Source organism: Anguilla anguilla, chromosome 4 (assembly GCF_013347855.1).
Source record: "Anguilla anguilla isolate fAngAng1 chromosome 4, fAngAng1.pri, whole genome shotgun sequence".
In the NCBI taxonomy this organism is placed as follows: domain Eukaryota; kingdom Metazoa; phylum Chordata; class Actinopteri; order Anguilliformes; family Anguillidae; genus Anguilla; species Anguilla anguilla.
Genome location: NC_049204.1, coordinates 50,598,813 through 50,616,960, shown reverse-complemented (window position 1 = coordinate 50,616,960; position 18,148 = coordinate 50,598,813). Strand labels below are relative to the sequence as shown.

The 18,148-nt window shown below is 43.6% G+C and overlaps 1 protein-coding gene across 3 annotated transcripts in view; it reads right to left on the bottom strand.

The window, feature by feature from the left end:
- prex2 (phosphatidylinositol-3,4,5-trisphosphate-dependent Rac exchange factor 2) overlaps positions 1–18,148 on the bottom strand; it is a 107,171-nt gene that overhangs the window by 14,634 nt on the left and 74,389 nt on the right. For all 3 annotated transcript variants that reach the window (XM_035413894.1, XM_035413893.1, XM_035413895.1), the window contains 6 exons: positions 17,178–17,395; positions 15,586–15,688; positions 15,211–15,354; positions 14,244–14,358; positions 651–717; positions 116–306 (listed from right to left, as the gene is read on the bottom strand). In XM_035413894.1, the coding sequence (XP_035269785.1) occupies positions 116–306; positions 651–717; positions 14,244–14,358; positions 15,211–15,354; positions 15,586–15,688; positions 17,178–17,395 (838 nt within the window). The remainder of the gene's footprint in view (positions 1–115; positions 307–650; positions 718–14,243; positions 14,359–15,210; positions 15,355–15,585; positions 15,689–17,177; positions 17,396–18,148) is intronic.

Genomic DNA, 18,148 nt, shown 5'->3' with positions numbered 1-18,148 from the left:
TTGTAGTTGTTCCAATGACCTTCGGTATGCACTTACTGTACGTCGCTTCGGATAAAAGCGTCTGCCGGATAAATGCAATGTGATGTAGGAGACGCGGGGGATGCGCGAGGCTCACCGGTGGACGCCGCTGTTGCACATGACGATGTGGCAGGCCCCGAGCCGGCTGCACAGCTCCGAGGCCACCGACAGCAGCCCCACCCCGGAGGCGCCGCAGGCCGTGAACTGGCAGGCCGCCGTGCGCCGCGAGCTGATGAAGCACTCCATCAGCCGGTACAGCTCCTCCAGCGCGTTCAGCGGCCGCATGAGCTGAGCGGGAGAGAGAGGGAGGCGCGGGTCAACGGTCAGCGGGGGGGGTTACCGCGGCACCGGCAGCGACCGTCACAGCGCGTCTGCCGCCGCGGCACTGCAGTTATCTCAAGTTAAAACCGGAGCATTCAGCAGCCGCGTGCACAGGATAAAGAGCCGGCTGGGGTCGAAGGTCAGCAGGGGTTACCATGGCACCAGCAACACCCATTACAGCTCCCATTGTGGCACCGATGTAAAATCTAAAGCCCCCCTGAGGAACACTACCGGCACAAGCACACCATTGTGATTCTCACAGACACTTATACGGGGGCCATTTTCAGATAAGAGGCGGTTTTTTTGTTTACCTTGTCTATTAAGGCAGCTTTGGGAGCGGAGCTGGGAGGCAGGTTGGATTTGTCCAGATAAAAGGCCCTGTGGAAACAGCGAACAAGAGCAGAGTTAGGATAAGCCCCCGCTGAACAAACTGCTACACCTGCTCTGCTCAGCAGGACGACAGACAGATCACGGATTACTCTGAGCATCCCTTTTCACTTCCACTCAGACGTTTGAGAATAAAAAAGCATGTGTGGGGGGAAAAAAAAAACTATATCAGTCAGCAAGGCGATGTAAGCAGAAAGCAAGATTAAGTGCCTTGAGTCTTGTTTGGGATACCTCCAGATACATCTTAACTTAATTACATTCGATACACTTCTGTGCGTGGCACGGACGCACGCGATAAACGAAACGCCCTCTCCTGGAGAGAGGGCAGCACTGCAGGCTCTCCTGTGAGGTCAGACACTGCAGTTCAGCGAACCGGTGAAGTAGTCACTTTATTTCAGAACACATCAGCTTCTTCATAGGCCTAACAGTGTAAATCACTTCAGTTTAGTTAATCTATGGTTTCTGTTATTTTAGCTTGCCCAAAGCCTTAGTCACCGAAGCCATACCTGGACATCAGGGTCGTACAAAGTTCACCAAGGCCCTTATTCCAATTCACTGATAACAAAGCCTGGGGAACTTGACACTTGTCAAATAGCTCTTCCAAAACGCCACGCTCGAGGGAGAATTAAAATGCCATCACACATATATCCGCTGAAGATTCCTGACTTCTGGTAAATAACTCACCCTTTGGCTTCATATATTGCTAATTACTGCTATTTGTGTGAGGGCAATGCTAACAAGCATGAATAATTCTACCCTCAGGCGAACTTGTTGAAAGTCAATAAATGAAAATGAAAGCATGGCAGGCCAACTAGTGCTCGCAGTTCTGGAAAATTGAAATATTCACACTAGCAATGCGGCCAGGTATATGACAGCAGGGGAACTGACACCGTGGCAACAAGGCGCAGTCAGTCCGCCCGCTCTCTGTATGCAAGTCATTAAGACCTGGCTGTGGTGGTATTCATTATCAGTGTGATATTTCTGCTTGACACAATATTAATACAAAATAATTCATCAAAGCAGCATGCGGGTAATGTTATAGGATGGTATAAATAAGGGGAGGGGGGTGCAGCAGCAGGAAATGCACTCTGCCTGAGAGGGGGGAGTGTAATGACAGCTGTACACACAGCCATCACAGGGACCACGGGGGCCAGAGTGAGTATCTGAAAGGCCAAGGGACTCCTGCAGGGAGGTGTGGGGGACTGAGCAAACTGAGGATTTGTCGTTGTAGATTGCACAGTATAAGCACATACACACACACACACACACCTACACACGCACACACACATGCACTCACTCACGTAGACACATCAACACACGCACATGCACACAGCACCTTGTACAATTTACTTAAAGAACAATTATGAACAAATGCATTCTACAAGCAATCACCAATGTTCTCAGCACAGACAGCGGTTCACGAGTGTTTTTCAATTATTTCTTTCCTGCCATCACATTATCCCCTAACCTCCCAATTGACTACCAAATTACAATGAAGAGTTTATGGGTTCAGACGGAGTTAACAGCCCATGTAATTGGCTCAAGACAAGCTGATCATTCACAAGATGCAATAGATGGAAAAGCAATTACGTGCCAATTGAACGTCCTGTTTTGCACTTAAATTCCTATCATAAACCGTCTGCAAGTGTATAAACAGCTTTGAGGGCTGCAGAAAAACAATCTGAACGCTACTGTTAATTACTGGGCAACTTTCAAAGAACTTCCCTTTCCATCTGTTCATAGTCTCTCACTTTTCACGGAGGGGGTGAGAGAAGGGGAATGGGGCTACTACGTTTTGGGCTGCTCTGTATTGTGCCTAAGAGAGATGTGTACTTTTTCTATGGGCTGCTCTGTACAGTGCCTATAAAGGGAATAATGTACTTTTTACTGTGGACTGCACTATAGGACTGCTCTGGTTCCAAGCCAATACCATTTTTTTTTTTTTTAAAAGAGGGACAATTAAGAACAGAACTGCATGATGCTGGCAGGAGAAAATGTCTTCCGGTGATCTTATCTTGTAAACTACACCTGCATATGAAACTTGCCTTGACCTACACAGTATAGCTGTGTGCTGCTAGAGATAGCCTATCGTATCATATTCTGACATCAATGTGACATTTTTGTGAACTACTTTCACAGCTATACGCCTACCCTAATAATACCCTAAAATAAACCGCAGTGTGTTCATACTAGGCTGATTTAGCCTAAAGATAGCATCCTAGACTGTGTTTGATCTGTTAACCTTCAAGGCAATTGGTTTTAAAGGAAATATATTTAATTATCATACAAAAACTCTCAAACACTAGATTCAACCGCTTTTAAACAAATTAACTTTAAAGGCAATAACACAATCTCATTTTAGGCCAGGAAAATAACAAGACTACGTATGTAAACGGTTGTCTTTCATCTGTGTGTTTCTTAAAACAATCGTACTTAATAAAGCTTCATTTTTCTCTCTTAGGTTTTACGGTTGAAAATTAGGGTTAAGTTAGTGTTAGTGTTACCCTTAGGGTAAGGAAAATGGTACTGTAAGTGTTAGCCTTGAGGCAAGATTAGGGCTGAGTTTTAGAGCTTGGGAAAGTGTTAGGTCAAGGGCTCATCTTTGATTTTGTATGATCCAAATGTTTTCAATAGTGAGATTTAACACTTAGCCTTATGCATTTAGGTATTTTTTTGTGAAATATTCTTTACAAAACAAATGACTTCAAACACATTACTTTGTATTTATTTTTATTGAATTGGTTTAAAGGTTCAAATCAAGGTTTGGCTAGGGTTAGGGTTAGGAAACGGTAAGAATCAGGGTCAATGCGAGATTAGATTTATGTTGGGAAAGGGTTTCTGATTTCATTTTTTTCAAAGTGATTAAGAACCTGCTGGTGAGTACTTGTTAACTCCAGTAAATGGCCCCACCCCTACTTGTATTTAATCTCCATGGCAGCAGACCCTGCACAAACCCATGTCACTCATTCTGTGACTGCCATATTTGTTTAACTGTAACACTGTAAAAGACATTTATTTTGCAAATTACTTGCTCCAGAAGATTTTTTAAATGCGCTTTCAATAACACACCACAATAATGTTTCATGGCATGAAATACAAACTTTCAGAATACAAATTTTCTTTGTGCTTATTTTTTATGTTTTACAGAATAATGTAATGCAGTAGCTCCATCATAAACAATGTCCCACACATTCTACATGCCATGAGGTTTTACGCTTACGATTAAGTGTCCCTGCTTCCTCACAAAAAGCTGTTTTTGACAAAAAGGTAAAACTGAAGTAAAAGAAACATTCCATAAATTAACCTCAATTTGTATTTTCAAGTCTAAGGAGAACCTATTGGCTGCCAGATCCCCACAGTGTATGCAGAGAAGAAAGGACATAAATCAGCAGAAAATAGGTGCAGCAGCAAGAGCAAGAGTTGTGGTGCTGTGGATATGGGAATCAAATCAGCGGCCCAGCAATGTGGTTTAACAGTTACACTTTGAGCAGCGTTTAAAGGTACCTGGGGTGATGAGTAAGACGAAATAGCCAGACAGAAGCGCTGCAAGAAGCCTCAAAATGAGCCTCATAAAAGTCACTGACTGTGTCTTTTTGACAAATTCCTCTAAAGCCCTTTGTGGTTCATGTTCAAATTGACTTTTGCAGGATAATGTAAAATCAATTCCAACGTCCAATTAAATGGGATCTCTTAAATGATAACTGTAAGGTGAAGAGCTGAGTATTTGTACAGACACTACCCCCATATGTCCTTTAAGAGGGTCACATAACATGGTGTCATGGGTGGTGGATCAGACATTTAAGAGGGTCATGTGACACTGAAACACGGGCATAAATTTAGGCCTTTAAGAGGGTCACGTGATGCTGAACCATGGCCATTGAAATCAGGTCCAAGACTGCCAGATGGACCTTTTCCGTCTGCATTCATCAGGCCACGCCGACATTTGTCCGCTTGGCCAGGGAGTCCTGAGCAGCAGCTGGTTGCACAGCGACACTGTGGCGCGGTTGACAAAAAACAAAAAAAACAACACAATACTCCTCAGAGGCGGCTTTTCCACAGCGTTCTTTTCGCCCACAGTGTGGTCTCCACATAAATAGACAACTCAAAGACCCAACTGTCAGCCATTAAAAAGGGAATAAAATTCCCTGGTTTTTCCCACCACCGTGATGTCACTTTTACCTGAGCTCCCGCCCTCAACTCCTACATCGCTCCTGAACTCCAGACGCACCCACTCGGATCACAGAGAACAAGAAAGGGGGAGGATGAGGGAAAGGACAGACGAGGGTCGCTCGAGTCTAGTCACAAGCTTAAGACATCAGTTCCCAGATCCAAAATGAAGGACACTTCTGAGGAGCGTAATCTCTGGGATTCCAGAACAGCTCAGACCGAGGCAGACTGTGCACATTCACCCCATTTAATTAGAAAATAATGCCAGACACAGAGTAATGATGTGGAATTCTTTGGGCCTTGTTTTGTCCCTTTCCTCCTCTTCTTCGTTGCTGAGATGTGACAGCCAGAGAGCCCCAGAGAAGTGGTTAGTGGGCAGCCAGCAAAGCCTTAATGCACTCCCTATAATAACTAATGGGACAATCATTTTTGCTCTCCTTCATCAATTTTCACAAGGAGCTCTAATGGAAACATTGGATGCTGGCCAGGGATGCACTGCTTTCAGCATGAGCTCTGATACACACAGTAAGAAAGAGGCATTTCATTAACTTTGGTTCTTCTTTATATAACAAAGGACACTTGAAGCCTTTTGTTAGAGTGGGGGATCATTAACGGCTGGCACCGCAGTCACGGTAAGACAGGTACACATCGGTAGTCACAGCAGTGAGTGAAAACAAACCAGTAAGTCTGTGGGTACACAACGCTCAGTCAGTCCGATTCCCCTCTCCCCGATAATAATGCTTTTTTTCAGTGAGAGGCACTTTAAAACACAAATGTTATTTGACAGCTGCTTCTAAAAGCCTGCCATTTGCCTATAATATCAATATTAAAAGTCAAATGGCACAATGGTAAGTGTCTTTGAACTCTGAAGTCAGGAATGTATTGTATACTCTCACAACCACAGGCAGAGACCTACTCCGGATTCATTTTATTAGATCTTAGATTTTAGATTAATTAGATTAATGTTACTAGACGTTACTGCTATTAGATCTTAAATTCTCCAGTAACACTCCTGGCAGTTGTTTAAAAGCCAAGTACGGAAGCTGAACTAGCCCAAACTTGGCCAAATATGTTGCTGCAATGCTGACGTGCGCTACTGAGCCACACATACATTAGGTTCCAATCTTCACCAATTCCAGCAGTTCTGCTGCACCCTCAGATTAAAGCAGGCGATGTGGTGCTCAGCTAACACTGCACACAGTCAATACAAAAGTCAGTTCAGTTATATAATGAAATAGATATCTTTCCAGCATTCAGTGGAAGTGCATTTCTTCCATGGAGAAAGACCCATGGAAATGCTGAAAACATAATACTAAAAGGCTTTGTTTTCCTACACTATTAATCAATGATGTACACTCTTGTTTATTTATTCCACACTCCCATAGCGTGTTAATTTCGGAAGACAGGCCTTGGAAATCAAAACCACATGGTTACATTAAAAAAAGCACAAAACACCTCACTTAAAGACACCGTCAATCATTTTTATAGCAAGCAAGCCAAGCAAGCTAGCCTTCTGTCCTTGGGGTCTTTCATAGTGCAAAGTTTATTAGGCTTTTATCTAATGCATGATTTCACACCTGTGAAAATGCATAATTGTGCCCATTAAGCAAATTGGAGCAATTAACTAATTGGCCATAAAATACACAAAATTAACCAGAAGGTTTAAAGCCTGACTAGTCAAACCATCTTCCGAATGTCTCCTTCCAGCTGTCAGAAGAGAGATTCACTCAGCTACAGGCAGCAGAGGTCTCAGCTGCCTTAACGCAATAGACAAGGCTATAAAAGACAAGTGGAGATGCAAAGCCAGGCCAGGAAAAATATCTGCGTGAGGCACACAAATGGGAACTGGGTTTTATCAGGCATTGGGTTTCCTGAGATGTCCTTGCTCCACCGCGCCGTTTGATTTAACCCTGCCATTCACAGTTTAGGAGCCTCCAAAGAGCCGCACGATTTGTGTGACAGCCTTGTGCCGCTCCACAACCGCACACCGCTTCCTTCTAGCAAGGCTCTCTGAGAACCAAAAGCACACAGCTACATATGGTGGACATGAGAACTCTGCTTCGATGGCATCACAGCCCAGTTCTGAAATGATGAGTCACACCTTTTGTCGTGTTTATGATACTCATGATGTCACCAAGTCGGAAGAGCCAAGTGTTCATCCTGAATGAACTTAGCCAAGGGGCCCTTTGCTCTCACGCTGATTTTCTCAAGCAAAAAGCTATCCTTATGCGCTACAGTAAATGACATTCTGCTCTTGGGGGTCTTTTCATAAAACCACAAGACACCGTTGCATCTACTGTAACATCTTCTGTCTGAAGGTCCTGCAATGCATTCTGAATGACAGCATCAGAGGTTGCCTGACAGCTTCCTCTGGGAACCAACAACACAAATTGTTGATCCAATTCCTCTCATTATTAAAGCCTGAACACAACTGATTACCCAAGCACAACCTCACTAGGCAATTACCAACTCCCCTGTTTTCCCAGCTCCATAAATCACCAGAGTCCATTTCAGCACTAATAGACTTAAATGGCAGGTCAGCACACCTGAGGTAAAAAGCTATCGATCTGAATCAGAAGCCCAGCCCTGGTGAAGCCAAGTGGACTTTACAGTACAAACAAAGAAGTTCCTTAGCATGCTCAAAGGCATAGTTCATTTTCTGAGGTTTCTGATATTGTTCCAGTATATATTTTCAATTTTATTCACAGAAAACGATATTTCAAATACTTAAGAGTTCCTGACAACCAGCCAGCTTTACAAAGGCTGGTATAGGGGCATTCGTTGCATTACATCAGTGTTTGTCTCAATATCAGCAAGGCACAGTGGGGGTTGGGTAGAGTCAGGCACCCAGAGATTGCAAGGGTGTGACAGTATGTTCTGACTATCTTTTGAATATTATTTGTGGCCTAAAGCAAGAAAATAGAGTTAAACCAACTCCACAGAAGCTTGTAAAGTGCCATTATGTTTCCAGAGTCAGCACCTATGAACATGTAAATTCTATGCTGTTTATTCACAATTATTAAAAAAGATCAGTTTTTATGCCATGTGAGTACTTCATTCATTCCTTCTCAGTGGTAAAGCAGCGCGAGTTCTTCACTCCCAAGGACCTGGGTAATAATGTTGATATAAGAAGCTGCAGCACAATTTCCCTGAGCACAGGTTGCATGCACCAGAGGAACCAGTTTTAAAACAAGATTAAACATATTTTTTGGAGAATAATCAGGCAATATACAGACGTACAACCCCTGGAGGGATAATGTGACAGTACAAGCAACTTTGGAGTTACCTAAAGTGTATTTTCTTGCTTTAGACCATGAACCCCCGAATGCCCCATACCAGTCATATACTTCCTATATCTCACTGCACACAAACACTGTGAGAGCCAATGAAAAATATACATAAAAACTTAGCAATAACAATAACAGCAATAACAAAAAAACTCCAAAAAGTGAACTATCCCTTTAACTTAATTCTCCTGTAGACAGCTGCCATCTTGAGAGCACAACAATGCCAGCTTCATAGGACACTCGGACCCCCTTCCCCAGACCACCACCCCCCCCCCCCCCCCCCCCCACAAAAAAAAATTACCCCAGCTCAGTCCAAAACTGTGGTGCACATTGTTACGAAACAGAGGATCTGAATACACTCTGTGGCGGATGTGGGACAGTATTGTGCTTGGCAGTCATTCCCAGACTTTGAAGTCTTGCTGATACAGGGAAACAAGAGATGAGTGCCCCTTTAGCCGAGCTTTAAGATACAGATGAATTACTGCTCCGAACATTCGTGCCAAGCATTACTTAACTATTGTGATTCCCAGTTCAATTAAACAGAAAGACTGAAGACCGGCCTAGCAGCCTTCCTGCCAGAAGCAGTTGGGCCTTTCAGAGTCTGGCCAGCAAGATAACCCCTGATTCAGACAGCAAGGCTCAATAGACATCTGTCCCCTGCAAGGGTCGTCCGAGCACAGCTCTCCAAATTCAGTCAATAACGTGGGATCGTAACATTTTGACCTGTGATTCTGATAGATGGAAAAACGAAAGTGAGAAATCCTTTGAGCTGTACTGTACAGCCAAAGGAAAAACAATTAGGAAAGAAATGGAAGTCATGCGTACCTTGTAACCGAAGTGTAAGATAAATAATGCACAAGCACATAAAATAAAGATAAGAGACCCAGCTAATATGGTTCCCATCGATGCAAGGAGCTGTTAAGCCAGTGGAAATAAACAGATTCAATTATGGTCCAGAGGAAAACAAATTTGACTTTGTTATTATACAGGGGAAAACCAACAGACTCGCAATAATGTTGCCTTTGCTTTAAGCCTTCCCACCCTCTCTCCCCTTTTTTTCTCCATTCCCTCTCTCCCTCCCTTCAACTGGAGGCTATATTCTGGGAGCGTTTTGTGCCCGTCCCCTTGCCAATTTGTTACCGTTGTAGCGGGGTGCGTGTTAGCACCGGTTCAGTGAGTTCATTGAGGCAGAGCTCTCTCCAGAGAGTGAGGAATCGGAAAACAGGATCCAACAATTCGGCGCCTCCTGTCTGCATGCATACAAGGGGTGCAGGAGTCCCACAGCACATGCACCTCTACTTCTCCCCTTATACTACGGCTTGATGACTCACGGCCATCTCCATGCATGATAAAATAACACCGCCATTAAATAATAAATCCAAGGGCAGTACACGTAACCACATTAGCATATTCAGACTACATTAATGTCATGCAGCTGACTTCACACCCTTCCAGCTAGCGCCACATTTGTCTATGTCTGCATATGGCTTTGCATTCAAGATTTTTTGCAACATTAGGTTTCCAGCACGTTCGGTTCAACGCAGGTCTAACTAAAAGCAGCAGATATTTACTTAAACAGGATGTTCCCATCGAAGCAATTCCCAGATGCGTCCCATATAGCTATCGCATTGTTCTCTATAGGCCTTCCGTTAAAGGAACGAGGCAATAAAAATGACCTTCTAAATGAAACCCAACCCCAACGGCATTGTGCTTTTTGATTACATGCGCACAGTGTACGCACCACGAAGGATTGGATTTGGCATGTGTTCGCAATTTGCAGATTTGCTTGTGTTTTTCGGGTGAATTGAACTGCTCCAGTGTGCATGACAGCTTAAATCTTAGCAGGCCTCCTCAGTGGACCAGAGAATCAGAGGGAAATCTCCAGTTGAACCATGTGTTCCTCTGGTGTGTTTGGATTTACAGTTTTTAGATGCTCAGGTCCCCTATGATATCTCTGCAGAGGCCTCAGCAAGATTAGAAAAATAAAAAATAATATTGCTGCTGTAAATAAGAGCAGGTCTAATAGAGGTTGTAGACAGGCTTAATATTTGCGTGCTGTCAGGGTTTCGATGTCATTAAGCAGCTTTACTGTAGTGGAACTCATTGTTCTCACATCAATAAAAACAGGCTGGCGAAGGGAATCTTTGAAAGTGACGGTACAAAAGAAAACAAACGCACACCAAAAACGTGCTGGGTCATGGAAACAAGCTATGATCAGAAAACAAAAGACTTGCACACTCACTTAATGCTCCAAAAAAGGGTGTTCACTTCACCATGTGAATGACTGATGTTTCGACCACATCGGTCTTCATCAGAACACTGTTGTTTTCTGGAGCATTAAGCGGGTGCGTGTCTTTTGCTTTTTTTAATCTTTGAAAGTGAAACGTAAAGTTTTGAGGACGGAGGAAGTCGCATGGGGGAATGGGTTTATCCCCAGATTTCCAGTTTGGCCACTCTCATTATATGTCATCATGCTCTTTCTGAGAAGGAGCTGATGTTAAAGGAATTATGGCCACAAAAACGTAAGCTGGAATTTTGTTTCATTCTAAGAGATGAGTCTGTAAAATGATGTTTCTGTCCCAGAATCATTTCATGGGAGGAGGGATCGGTGCGCTTTTATGTTTGGCCCGGTCAACGCGAGTCTCCTCGACCACATTTCATTATGCAAGGTTAGGGGGCTGATTTACGGGGCCTGACTGCTGTGACTTTAATGGTTGGAGTGTGTCCTGTCTGGCCACCCTCCAGCATCTCAGAGGCAATGCAGTTCATAGGCTCTCACTCCAGTAGTATATTGAGTGTGCTATCAGTCAGAATATGCTCTGAGACCAAATGCACGTGCAAAAAGCACTCAGGGTGGCTGGCTAACACGGTAACAAGGCGGACAAGGAAATGGCAAAGCCATGCCAAGCCGTGCCATGCTGTGCCATGCTGTATCGTGCTGTGTGACAACGCTTTGCAGTCCATAGTAAGCACAGAGGACACAGAATACTGTATGCCTAAACACTGAATATATACATGCTGACATACTAGTGTCATATCCAAACTTACCTTAAATGAGCTCAGTTTCAAATCCCCTAACCTTCCTAAATTATTTAACATGGATGATTGAAGAAAGCACTGCAGTTGTAAGGAATGCTTCCTTTAGTGTCGGCCTTGAGTGAACACAGCAAACCCTCCCACCATCAAACCCACCCACCGAATATCCAGTTGTAACTGCATAGAAATATGTTATTTTGAAGTCTTTGACTGGTTCAGCTTGAGGCCTTGTCTTGCTGCCTGGTATGAATTTAGTCACAATGCAGACAGTTTAGATTTGTGTGTTAACTCGTATCATATGGTGCTGAACTAACATTTTCTCCAGTTCATTAAACGGCAGCATGCTGGTTGAGAATGTCAAAGATAAATCTACAATTTAATTATTGCCTGTCAGCCATTATGGTATCATTAGTAACTTTGATTTAATGCAGAAAAGGTAAAAACAATTCTTCTAAGCCATTCGGCATACAGATATTGGTTGACATTAGCAATGCAGATATCAAAGGATGCTTTTAATTCCATATGTCATGACGTGCAGGAAGAACTGTTTCATTGAGGATTAAAACACAATTAAGGAACATTGATCATGGATATTGTATTTACACATGAATTGATCACAGATTATTTACGCAGATTCAACACCAACACCTGTCAGTAGATTTGAGGATCACACATGAACTTCTGTGAACAAAGACACTGTCGTAAAGCATGGCTGAGGTGTACAAACTCAAATTGGAGCATTGCATTACACTTGTAAACTAGTTTGCAAAGCCTAAAATGTTTGTTAGCTCTGGGTCCACTGTGAGGGAAGCTGCAAGTAGGGTGGCTAAATCACAGAGACCTATGGCAATTTTCCCAGCACCCTTTGCTTTTGTCAGCCAAGCCCTTTCAGTATACAGCTGCAGGGGAAGACCCAACTGTCAATTAAAGCCTCACCAGTTCAGGTCCTCCACATTGCACAAAGTCTTCAACATCAAAGAACATGACCGCAGCATCCAGATTCAAAGCTTCTCAGTGCAACAGACACAGAACATAAGACTAGCCATATTACCTTTTGGTGGGAGATCTATGGAATTCAGGAAGCTTTACAACTATGTCGTTCCTTTAGAAACACAGGCGAGACTTGGGCGAGCTCGCCAAATAATGGCCCACATTTAGAAGGATCTAACTGACAAAACTCTAGTTCTGGTATCTTAATTGGGCCTCTGACATTTTCAAGGCATAACACACGCACCCCATTTCCCCAGTTGCTTGCTAACACAAAGTCAATGTAATGCATCACACAGGCACAAAATGCCAATATAGTCAGTCTTGATCACAACAAAAGGTTATTTTCCTTATAAAAATAAGATATGTCTGTCCAATCAACTCCCCTGGCAGGAGGTGTCTAGTTACTACAAGAAATCTGTTTGCCTTAGAATCAAGTACCACAGAATATAAGCCACATAACTCCGCAATATTGAATTTTAGCTGATAAATTAAATCAACAGCTTTTATTAACTTCATTAGTAACACTTGGTTCAACTCGGCATATTGCAGCTAATTGTCTATGCAATATCTACACCAGATGTTTACCTCTATGGTGATTTGTGCACATAATGAGCAAAAGTCTGTTTGCAGGTGCTTTGCTAATAAATATTCAAGTCACTCAACAAAGACAGAAACCGACACTGACTTTCAGGCCAAATTAAATGTCATTACTATTGATCCTGTAAAGGTGACATAACTGTTTTTACTTTACTATTGACATCAGTGGATTTCAAATTAGCCATGATTCAGCTCAAAACTCTCAGGGTTTTCTTTGGTTTATATTGTTAGCTTTAATGTTGAGTTTAACAAAAAGCCAGCTTGCATTCCTTTGCATAATTGAACGCTGAAGCTTCAGCACTGACGGTGGATGCACCCAGACAGCAAACATCCTACTTAATATTTGTGCTCTCTGACCAAACGTTGATTTCCTTTATATGATAAAACTTATAATCGCACAGTGCCAAAAGTAGCATACATGAGGGACGGTACAATTATGCTTTTTGTGGGGGAGGTATTTCACAGTACGTTACAGAGCTCATCTTTAGTCTCTACTTGTTCCTGTTTAATCACAATGTTCTTCATTCTCTACCAGTAACTTAAGCACAGCTTACATTTATTTCCACTTCTCACTAAATATTTTAGTCAATTTTGCAGGATGCTGAATGATGATGCTGTGAAAAGAATTCTGTAAAGCATTTAAAATGTACTGTACGGCAGTTGTAGTAACAGCCTTGCAGATGCTCACAACATGTGCAAAGCATTGGAGGACGGCCTCAAGGCTAAAAGAAGTCTCACATTATCTTCAGAGCATGAAAAGTCATAAAGCAAGCGACTGATCTTGAATCAGCTACTCGAATGAAGACGGGCGCTTTGAAGCTTTTATACGACTCCCTTTATCCGGTGCTGGGGAAACGTCTGCTTTCAATGTGAATGCATCTTAAATTCAGACTAGAACTAAAGTAAATACCTCAATCCAGACTAGCACGGAGAGAGCGGAGAGAGAAATGGTCTAAGATGCAATGGAGACAAAAGGGACGTCAGCTCCCGCAACCGTACTTATGCCTCTTGTGAAAGGAAAACCATTATTGCAGTTCCCATTCCATCTGGCAAAGTCACAGTGGCCAATCACAGAGATGCGTAGGTAAGTCTGGATTCAATGGAGTGAGAAGAGATGAAGAAAGCACAATACAAGCCAGGGTGGGGGCGGCCCAACTTCCCCATTCTGTCACGCTGTACTTTTAGAAAAGAGAGGAGAACGCACATGCACCCGACAGGCGCATGGGACCTACTGCTGAGAATACTTCTATGGTTTTTTTGTCTCCCACAGAAAATTTGATGGGCGCACTCTAATATGAATGGGATGCTACAGCAAAAAAGAATTGGATGCATTTAGCATCGCGTCATTGACTTTGATGGGATTGGGACAGCAGTCAGTGCTGTGTTTCAGCACAGTGGCAAGGACAGAAAAAAAAATGCAGTTCACAGGGTCACACCTACCTCAGCCTCTTGTAGTACTGTTTCACCTTCTCCAGAGAAGCCGCATTGATTTGTGCCTGGAATTCCTCCACAGAAACATTATCCCTGTAGTAGTAGCCTTCCATACTCTCAAGGGCTGCAAAGGAGAAGGAGCACGTTAGTCCATTTCAGTAGATGCACCTCGTTTGCATGCATGCCATACACAAAATACAAACGACTCCTACCCAACAAAAAACCACAACTTAAAACAGCTGGTACTGGTGGACTGCAGGCAACCAGAGAAGGAGAGCTGCAATTGTGCAAAAAGGTGGGGAATACCCTACTGCTTTAAACCCTCCCTCCATGGGTGAAACCATGACCAACAATCACTGCACGAGATTCAATACCAGAGCACGGGGTGCATCACTGCACTGAGAAGCAGTGCTTTTGCTGGGTGCACCACCCAAGGGCCCCAGCATGTCATAATTATGATTTTCCCAAAAACCCTGAACATCATGTGACAAATACCACAAACCTTAAAAGAAGAGCAACACAACAGAGTTGGTGTTGACTGTTCGCATATGCAAAGTGCTGGAAATCGTATTGATATTGCACCATGCAACCTGCACAGTGTCTGATTACGAGTCAAAAATATTTGCGATATTGGCAGGCAGAGCAGTCTGATAGTATGAATGATGCATTAATGTTTACAGTAAACACAGAAGAGCTATCCTCCCAAACAGCGCCTCTCTGACATTTTTATCCACTCAAATGTCAAACACAATCTTGGCTCCCACAGCAGTGATATGCAGTACATCAATGCAATGTACACATTCTCTTAAATCAGTCAGGAGGAAACTCCTGTCAGTATGTTTCTTTCTGCAATATTTCACAACAGGGTACGTTTCACTAGTGCCTGGCTCTGTGATGCCGGTATGCCCTCAGGTGATGACGGCCACTCAAAGCTCCTAATGGAACTGCAGTTGGTTTCAGGTGTCCAGGCTCCTACCCTGTGTGAAGAGCACGGGGTAAATCTTGAAGCCCCCTCCGTTCCTCAGCCTCAGGGGCAGCAGGTCGAAGTAGAAGCTCTCCAGGTGGAAGCAGACCTTCAGGGCCTGTCGGGTGCCCTCCACCTGATACGAGATGGGCATGTCTGTGGAGGAGGACGGACAGGCAGCATCAGAACACTGAGAGGGACAGCATTGAGCAGGTGAAGCTGCTGCAGCTCTTACGGACCCCACTGAACCCTCTACATTTTCTATTCATGTATGGATGCCATTTAATCTGGGGGGGTCAAAGGGGGGTCAAAGATGGAATAAAAGCCTTTTTCAATAAGGGATGAGATAAGACTGTCACCTGATGGGTTTTTATTTTCTATACGTACTTGCGACCAGTGGCTCTCCTTCAAACTGCCGAAAGTAGAACGTCACCTTCTCCAGGTCTATGAGCGCCACCTGGGTGTCCTCCAGCATGGCCTGCTCATCCGTCTGCGGGCACAAGCACAGGGACACAGTCCATCAGCAACGGCTAATGCACCCCTCCCGCACACTCCAACCCCAACACTGCAGCGTCCTTCTATCAGTGCGTCCTATGAAAATGCCCGTGTGAGGAAGAGGAGGCGGGTGCCTCAGGTCGGTCTCTCCTCACCCTCCGGCACAAGGTGCTGACCCTCAGCTACACTTCACCAAATAAATGGTACAAACTGAAGGCAAAGGATTAGTGCTTTTGAAAGCTATATTAGAAATGGTCAATTCTGAAAGCCCTGGAAGGCAACCTCATAAAACGACACCTCAGGTCCTGAGGGTGAGTTTATGAATGTGGGTTTAAAGTACGGAGGCCTCAAATGACGCAAAGTCGCTTTCAGTTCTTAGTTCAGTTCTCTTTTGCAGTTCACAGCATCTCCAGGTCATTATACACCAGAAAGAAGCAGCAGAAATAAGGTTATAATAAAGCATGTCGTAACACAGCCAACAACCACATTAACCTACACACATCTCTGACACTAGGGGAATATGGCACACACAGAACGTGCTATGGATAAATATTATTTGATCAGCATTAGGGTGAACCTATTAATTTATTTAACCTTTCAGATAACATCAATTTCCAATTCCTTGGAATCTCTTAATGAACATATAATACTTGAGTCTATATAAACTGTGACATCACCAAGTTTGAACCCTCAGTATTCTTACAGTATATTACACAGATACAGACAATTTTTAACAGCTGGCTAATCCTCCTTAAGCGCTGTCCTTCCCCGACTAAGCTGAATCTGCATGCATTTGTGAAGCTGTACAGTAGATATCCAGGGTCAGTCAGTGAACCAATCCAATTATTCAGAGAAGAACCGGTGAAGGGTTAAGCACAGTTTTTGGTATTAACGAATCAGGTGGTATCTTACCAAATGAGCCAATATGAAATCAGAAAACAGAGCATTCATCAGGGCAAGTGAACAAACATCAAAACAGAAATGTTGAGACAGAAAGAGGCTGCGCAGTAGTGGAGCTTGGTCACTCTAATTGTTTGGTGCACTGGGCCAAGCAGGCTTTTATTATGTGAAGATTACTCACAGGAAAGACAGACGCAGCCCCCTCATTAGGGCGTGCAACAAAGACCATTCTGTGTAGCACAATGGCATGCCTGTTCCACATTATAATGAAGTTTTCCTGCAGTGCTCAGTTGAGGGGCTTGCCAATTGTAATTTCTGTTGTAATATCCCTATTTTTTAAAATTTTATTTACTGTAACAAAACAAAACCATAAGTAATTCACAGGAGATCACAGGCAGCAAATGTTCCTGGCAGCGTTCAGAGGGAGGCCCTCCCCTCCACACCCCTGCTACTGCAGCCATATTCAGGTGATCAAAGCAGGGGGACGGTTGTGAATGTGAGAAGATCAGAGGGGCATGGGTACAGTAAAACTCGCCCTCGTCTGGGCATAGCGAGCAGGGCGGGGCGTCTCCTCCGCCACTCACCGAGTTCGGGGAGAGCAGGGACTGGAAGTGGAAGAGCAGGCCGGCGCTGGTGATCTGCTCCAGCCAGCGGCGGGCCGCCTCCTGGGCCTCCGTCTCGCCCTCCTTCCCGCCGCTGTGCGTCTGGTTGAGGACGGCTAGCAGGTGTTCGGAGAAGGCGCAGACAGCCGCCACCAGGCTCTGGCAGAACACCATGTCCCGCCTGAGCTGGATCTCCGAGTCTGTGGGTGTCGGACAGACGGAGAGAGAGAGCGAGAGCTAGAGAGATCGCAAGAGAGGCTCAAATCTTCGCAGATTCAAAAAAAAAAAAAACAAGGAACCACATCTGCACAACACTGTGGAGAGTTGTTGAAGTATTACAGTACATCTTGTACAGTTTCTGCTAGCGATCGACACCATTAACATACACACATGGTTTGATACAGACATTTGAAAGGGACAACCACTCAAAATGTCCTTGGCAGATTTTCGGATAGTCTGGTTTGAAGTGTTTATAAGTATTGCATTGTCACAATGTTACAATGTACTGTGCAACCACTGATCAGCCCCCGCTTCTTTAATGACATTGCTGGTAATATTATTTATAGAATAGTTGTTTTTCATACATGCTACATTATATTTAAAATCAATTGCCAGTTAGAATTATGGTAAAGTGCTCAGATCAGTCAATCTGAAAGGTAATTTAATATAAACATTTTGAATTACATTCTGAAAAATCTATGAGACAAACAGTTAAGGAACTATTAGAAGATTTAAATATAATGTGATTTTGAACACAACAACAGATTACAGGCATTTTAAACCTATAAAAAGACTGCAATTTTGGATGCATATCCAAATAAAATAAGGTGGCTTCTGAAACTTCCTAAAAATGAACAGCTGAAAATTGAAGCAATCTGTTCTTTCTAAAATGAAGCATGTGCCTTTATCATAGTGCAGTGATACTTGCAAAGTAATGGAACACGTCCAAGGGA